This window comes from Alosa pseudoharengus, unplaced genomic scaffold (assembly GCF_046254945.1).
Source record: "Alosa pseudoharengus isolate Yale_2024_CS ecotype anadromous, Long Island Sound unplaced genomic scaffold, YU_APseudo_1.1 YU_APseudo_1.1_scf_1, whole genome shotgun sequence".
In the NCBI taxonomy this organism is placed as follows: domain Eukaryota; kingdom Metazoa; phylum Chordata; class Actinopteri; order Clupeiformes; family Clupeidae; genus Alosa; species Alosa pseudoharengus.
The window spans coordinates 36,644,015-36,651,028 of NW_027468564.1; the positions used below are offsets into that span (position 1 = coordinate 36,644,015).

The window sequence follows — 7,014 nt, forward strand, 5'->3', positions numbered from 1 at the left end:
GGCTCATTCCTTTGAACACAGCATACATTTACTACAACACAAAGGACATTTTTTTTGGTATCGTTGAACTACATGTACATGTACATATACATATGTGTGTGTGTGTGTGTGTGTGTGTGTGTGTGTATGTCTGAATGAGTGTGTGTGTGTGTGTGTGTGTGTGTGTGTGTGTGTGTGTGTGTGTGTCTGTTTGTGTGTGTTTGTGTGTGTCTGAATGAGCGTCTGTGTGTGTGTGTGTATATTTTTTAATTTTTTAATTTATTTATTTATTTTTATTTAAGTGGCGAGAGTGACAGGAAGCGAGTGGGAGAGAGAGAAAGTGATGGACCCAAACCTGGCACGAGTTCTACAGCCAGGTGCACCACAACACCCTCAACATCATCACATTCCTTTATCCCATTTTTACACTACTGATAGTTGACCCAAGATATCCTCTTGAAATGTATAAACTTTTGTTAGTTCATCAGAGGTGCGCCATCTTCTCATCTGCTATGTACCTGACCACAGCAGTATAGTTGTCTGGTCTGCACCTTATGTCTGAAACATACACACACACACACACACACACACACACACACACACACACACACACACACACACACAATTTGTGATTTTCCCACTGCCCTATGGCTTACAGGTGGATCTCAAATTTGGATATTGTGCAAATGTTCATTTTTTCCCTAATTTATTTTAAAAAAATGATCTTTCTCTTTCTCTTTATTGTAATAATTTGGGGTACTGATTTTTTTAGCTGTAAGACATACTCAGCAAGATTGGCTTGAAATATTTCACTTTATATATAATGAATCTAGACAACCTGGTCTCACAGGAATCCGTGAAATAGCCATGGACGCTTAACTCAAAATCCGTGGTGGGCCCACGGAATCACTGAAATTTCCGTGAAACACACACGGATTTCGTTCCAATGCAAGTTAATGACAATATATTCCGTGGCTATTTCACGGATCCCCGTTTAACAACTGAGTGCAGATGTCGCTCAACGGATGTTGTTATCTTATTGGGAAACACACTTTTGATACATTCAGTTCGATTTTTATGTAATGTTAGCCTGTCAGGCGTTGCATTCCATCCCTGTTTCAACAACTGAGTGCAGATTTCGCTCAACGGAAGTTGACATTTCCGTGAAACACACACGGATTTCGTTCCAATGCAAGTTAATGACAATATATTCCGTGGCCCACACACGGATCCCGTTTCAACAACTGAGTACAGATTTCGGTCAACTGACTTTTATAACTTTGGGATACATGGATATTGAATAATTACAGTCGTTTCAGGACTGCATATTTGGCGTTGGCTTAAATTATGCCCTCATTTAAGTGGGATATTTAATAAAAACGTTCTCACTTCTCATTTCAGCGAGGCATAGTAACCGTTGCTAGGTAAACAAAGCCCATGTCAGAAGAGAATGTCAACTCAGAGACGGTTGATAAAGCTAAATGTATATTAAGGATCTTTGGTCAACTTAAAAAGAATAGCTTACTGATAGCACTAGTTCTTTCGTCTCAATACTGATTATGAAGTTGTTATAAATGTAATACACTACTGCAGAAATGTTTATATTGCTTAAGGTGGAAATAAAGTTCTTTGGCAAAGAGATGCATTCTGGGAAGTGATGTGTTTAAATGTAATGGCTACATATACCCAAGTTTCTTTCATTCGGAGATTTATGCTCATTATTTTACAAATTTGAGCAAGGATATAAAATATTAAGACTGTACTTTTTCATTGCTATTGATATTTTGGCGCAATTTTGTGCATCGCGTCACTGTGTGCGACGATCCCAGGGCGACGCTCGAAAAAGGAAACAGCCCCAGTGTGATAGGCTGGTTGCTGTCATGTGACACACGCCACCACAAGAAAGCGGAAACGCATCGTAGAGCGAGAGCTGGCTGGCTATGTGGGGTAAGGTAAGTTAAACTACGTTAATTTAGTAAATAATAATAATAATGGTGTTGTTTTTTGTTGTTTCGAACAAAATATAGGTATACTTATCATGACCAAAAACCCTTCATGCTGTAAAACAACTAGAATCACGCGAAATTAGTGCAATTTCTTAGTGAATGTCTTATAATGGTAAAAGACGTGGACAAATGCGTGATAATTAGCCAAATAAATAATTGTTATGGTTATTTGGTTAAATTATCGAAATGAGTGCGATGGTGATTGAGATGGTGTTTGACATTAAATTATAAGCAGGTCAGTTTCACGTAATAAGCTATTTGTTTCTTTGGGTCTGGGTAATTCATGTGACAAAAAATTCTGTTATGCTACTACGGTTTTTCTGAAAAACAATGCAACATTTCTATCTCCAAAATAATGCATTTCTGAGTGTACTACGTAGTGCATGCAGCTTTTAATGTCCAAAGTAGCCTATACTGATTTTCCTGCATAAGAACTACAAATACTCCTTCAAAACTACAGTGTTGACACTTGAAGTTGTGGAGTTATATTTTAGTAGCCTATTCTATAATAGAATAAATACCCACATCAGTTTTACCCTTGTCTCACCTGTATACAAGGGTACAAGGTGTATGAATTGCAGTAGTGATCAAATGAAAAAGGAAAGAAAGGTGTCCTGATGTGTTGTTTAGGGATGGTGCTGCAATGTTTTCTCGACATATCTTTATGTCTTTTTTTTCTCCCCTCTACTTATGTTTTCACAGATCCTTGCTCCTGATATCCTGATGTATGGGTTGCATTTCATTAAATTACTCCAACAGAACACTCACAGAAAGGAGAGTGGTGTCAAACTACAAGACAGCCAGTATGTAAGCAAGGCCTTGTTTGTCCTTGTTTGGCTACTCATTTGTCAACTTCCTGAAGAGGCTGAAGCATGCTGGCCTTGACACCTCAGTCCTTGCTTCCATTAACAGCTGTGTTATGGAGTGCATCCTCACATCATGGTCTACTGCAGCGGTGGATACAGAGGACAATTGGCAGGTATTTTACATCACTTTTACATTACTTTTACTGTGATTTTGCTAGATATGGTTGTCGCTGTGCTAAATATAGGCCCATATTGTAGATTTAGATTGTTTCTACAGATTGTAGAAAGTAGATTGAACTGATACATTTAGGCCTACACTGTTAAGGGACAGCTGAATTGACCACCTAAACCATATATTTTCTGAAAGCCTATAGCCTCTAGATGTCAATTAATATACATTAAGACATGTCCCACCTTCCTACTGACTTTGGTGCATCATAAGGCGTACATAGGCCCATATTGTAGATCGAGAAACGCATTGTACAGCTGATATATTTAGGCCTACACTGTTAAGGGACAGCTGAATTGACCACCTAAACCATATATTTTCTGAAAGCCTATAGCCTCTAGATGTCAATTAATTAAGACATGTCCTACCTTCCTACTGACTTTGACATATCAAAACTCCACCTCTGAAATGGGAGTGGTCAACTTTTTTTATGTTTTTCCTTCACAGTTTTTTTTGTGGGTGTCTCAGAGATCCCACCTTTGGAACAGTTGTCAGGGGCCTCAAGGCGGTGCCGTGCGTTTTGGTCCCATCCCTCTAGCACCTAGCTTTACCGCGCCAGCAGAGGGAAACCTTGTATGTTTCGAACCGTTTATCTCCTTCCGGGAATAATCCACCGACTCCAAACTGAGCCTGGCTTGTTTGTGATGTCCCGTTGTTCAACATATTCTGATTTCATACTGATCGGATCAACATAAGTGTGCTTTTTGGCTAAAAATTGAAAAATGGCTAAATGTTAAAGCAACACCAAAGAGTTTTTTGTACCTTAAAATAGTGTTTCCAAAATCGTTTCAGTGGTTCATCAACTCGTAACAGGGTGAACGGCACTTTCTGCATCCGCTTCGAGGCCCTCTATCGGCTATAACCGCACTATGTAAGTTTGCCGGATCGGGTAGCGGATATGTAGTTCGATGGAATGAGACATGAGAAACTACAAATTTGACTTGCATCTGATGTCGCAATACATCGTACTTTCATAAAATCATGCAACATATTCTACCTTGTCTGTGGACATTGTTATTTGCAAAGCTGGTGCTGGATAAACAAATAGTGCGTGCGACAGAGGAAAAGTTATTTTGGTGTTGCTTTAAATTGCCAAAAAAGTAGGCACAATGCTTTGCGTTACAGCTAGAGCGATGAAACTTTGCACGCTCTATGTGGGTCATGTGCAGAAGGTCTGACTTGAATTTCAGCCTCGTAGCTCCATGCTACCACCCAAAACTCCACCTCTGAAGTGGGAGTGGTCAACTTTTTAAAAGTTTTTCCTTCACTGTTTTTTTTGTGGGTGTCTCAGATATCCCACCTTTGGAACAGTTGTCAGGGGCCTCAAGGCGGTGCCGTGCGTCTTGGTCCCATCCCTCTAGCACCTAGCGTTACCGCGGCAGAAGAGGGAAACCTTGTATGTTTCGAACCATTTATCTCCTTCCGGGAATAATCCACCGACTCCAAACTGAGCCTGGCTTGTTTGTAATGTCCCGTTGTTCAACATATTCTGATTTCATACTGATCAGACCAACATAAGTGAGTTTTTTGGCTAAAAATGTAAAAATGGCTAAACAATTCCACTGCTTTGTTATTTTGCCACCATATGTACCCTAGCAACACCCAAGCAACCACCTTAATTACCCTAGCAACACCCTAGCAACCATCTTAATTACCCTAGCAACCACTTGTATAATGTCAAGCTAGCAACCACCATAGCAACCAACATGCTTACCCTAACAACCACCATAGCAACCATGTTATTTTGCATAGCAACCACCATATCTACCTTAGCAACACCATAGCAACCATTCAATTTACCCTAGCAACAACCACAATATGACCATAGTAACCACATGACATGTCCTAATGTATGTTAAATCACACCTACAACTGACCAGCTTTCAGAAAATATATGGTTTGCATGGCTGAAACTGCTTTGCCTTTGAGTTGGAGCTCAAAACTTATCATATGTGTACCTCGTTCGCCAATATACAAAATAGTGCCATGTATAGAGTTATGAACACTGATCGTATGATATGCAAAAGTCTGCAGGAAAGTAGGTCAGGCTTTCAGAATACAGTGGGACATGTCTCAATTCATGCTAATATTGGGTGCAGTGAAGAAAGAAAGGGAGGGAGGATGCTTTTAAAAGAGAGGGAAAGTATAATATTTTTAATATTGTTTTCAGATGAAGAATTGGTGCGGTGGTGAGGCTGGAGCACCCCTGGCTTTTGCCGTATGGGTTGACTTCAGCAGTGAGTCACCCACCGTTAATTTCACAGGTATATGTAATATGTTTTTATTCAACAACATTTCAATGATGAGATCTATCGAAGATGACATTCAATGGAAGAACAATTATTTTAGTATGGTCACAATCTGGCCCTGAGTTTTGATAAAAATGATATTGACATGGCAACACAAACCGAATTGATAATGGATTTTAAGGGGGTTTTTTCCGGTTACGGTTCATTTAGGGCCAAAGTATTTTGAGGCCTTTTGGACCAATGACAGGAAGGCTGAGCTGCTAAACATGTACACTAATAGGGGTGTGTCAAGTGGTATGTATAAATGAAAGTGGTGTTAAGGTTTGTTTCTGTGTCAATCCTTTCTTGAAGTTCAGAAAAGGAACCTTAACATTTGTTTTTAATGACACTGAGCGTACTGTCTTACAGATGCTTTGGGGGGTGAGAGGCCATACGTTGACCCTGATATCAGTGGCACACATTGCCGGATGGCAATTGGCTGTCTGATAAAAGAACATGGTATGACTGGCATTGTATGTTTTCAATTTCCTTATTTAAAGATCAAAATGATGCAGACTACTGAATCTGATTACACTTTAACACCCTTCTATCTCAGCACTGAGTCAGGGTTTGTCTCTGTCTGAATATCTGCCACAACACAGGCCGCCTTGGTGGCCTGAGGAATTGCCCTTTGCCTCAGTCAGTGACGGTATGTTAATATTGACCAACTATTACTGTTTCAACTGCATGCACACAGCTGTTGCAACATGATTTGACTTTTCATAAGAGTATATGATAAAACCAGTAATGATGCATTTTTTGCCATTTTTTATGGAAAAGGTGAAGGGCGTAAAGCTTTCACTGCTGAAAAGCTGAGGCAGGTGGTACGCTCATACAATGCGTATTACAATCTCCAGGTATATATACAAATGCATGAACCTGTCTAAAACCTTTTGCATACCAGTGTGTTTTACAGACTAAAACAGATTTGTACACACATATCTAACAATAATGTGCTTTTCCTTTAATCTGTTGAGCTGCAGCAGTCTGTTGAGGCACCACCATCACCCCCATCACCAGCACCAGCAGCAACACCAACAGCAGCACAAACACCACCAGCACCACAAACACCACCAGCAGCAGCGGCAGATCGTAAAGAAGGATCACAATGAATACTACATGTCATTTCCTTTAATGTGTCAACATCTTTTGGAAAAGTAAAGCATCTATCATCATAAAGCAATCTCACTTTTCTTTGTTGATAAGCTACGTGTTTTTCATCGTAATTGATTCAATATCCAAGTGTGACAGTTTTGGTGTACCATGAACAGAACAGGACAATTGGAAACAGTTAGCCACCTATGTTACAGAGTCTAAAAATAAGCAGATAGCACTAGCAGATTTAGAAATAGCTTCTTTCCCAATGCAATAACAATAAAGGAATTCATTAATTTAGTCATTTCAGTTTGTATTACTACTTTCATTATTATTGTTGTAATCTCACATGTACTATGGCTATCATAATTAAAATTAGATAGATAGATAATGTGTCAGTGAAAATACATATATGAGCCAACTGTTCCAGCAAGGAGGAAGATGGGGTATGGATATCGGGCATGCATATCCACTCCTAGGCCTATTCTCCTACACTCCCCCTGTAGTAGCCAGCATTACATTGAAATCTCTCACTTTGGCCTATAGGACACTGACTGGATCTGCTCCTTGTTATTTTAATTCAATGATCAAGATGTACTTCCCCAACCGCC

The 7,014-nt window shown here is 39.6% G+C and overlaps 1 protein-coding gene across 5 annotated transcripts; it reads left to right on the top strand.

The window, feature by feature from the left end:
• Positions 1 to 1,714: 1,714 nt before the first annotated feature.
• On the top strand, positions 1,715 to 6,703 carry LOC143127045 (uncharacterized). Of its 5 annotated transcripts, none has more exons than XM_076288350.1 (9): positions 1,715 to 1,931; positions 2,688 to 2,792; positions 2,898 to 2,964; positions 5,191 to 5,284; positions 5,480 to 5,563; positions 5,678 to 5,767; positions 5,865 to 5,957; positions 6,089 to 6,165; positions 6,286 to 6,703. In XM_076288350.1, exons 2-9 carry the CDS (start codon positions 2,713 to 2,715, stop codon positions 6,418 to 6,420), a joined length of 720 nt encoding a protein of 239 aa, XP_076144465.1. In that variant the 5' UTR covers positions 1,715 to 1,931; positions 2,688 to 2,712; the 3' UTR covers positions 6,421 to 6,703. The 5 variants fall into 5 exon arrangements, with proteins under 5 accessions (XP_076144465.1, XP_076144480.1, XP_076144472.1 ...); XM_076288365.1 differs by having other exon boundaries at positions 6,292 to 6,703; XM_076288357.1 differs by having other exon boundaries at positions 1,715 to 1,926.
• The last annotated feature ends 311 nt before the right edge of the window (positions 6,704 to 7,014 follow it).

Excerpts from the sequence above, each read along its gene's own strand:
- LOC143127045 (XM_076288350.1), top strand. The coding sequence starts at position 2,713 with ATGGGTTGCATTTCATTAAATTACTCCAACAGAACACTCACAGAAAGG. Across the intron at positions 5,285-5,479 it reads ACCCACCGTTAATTTCACAG|GGCCAAAGTATTTTGAGGCC; the intron begins GTATATGTAATA and ends CGGTTCATTTAG. Across the intron at positions 5,564-5,677 it reads TAATAGGGGTGTGTCAAGTG|ATGCTTTGGGGGGTGAGAGG; the intron begins GTATGTATAAAT and ends ACTGTCTTACAG.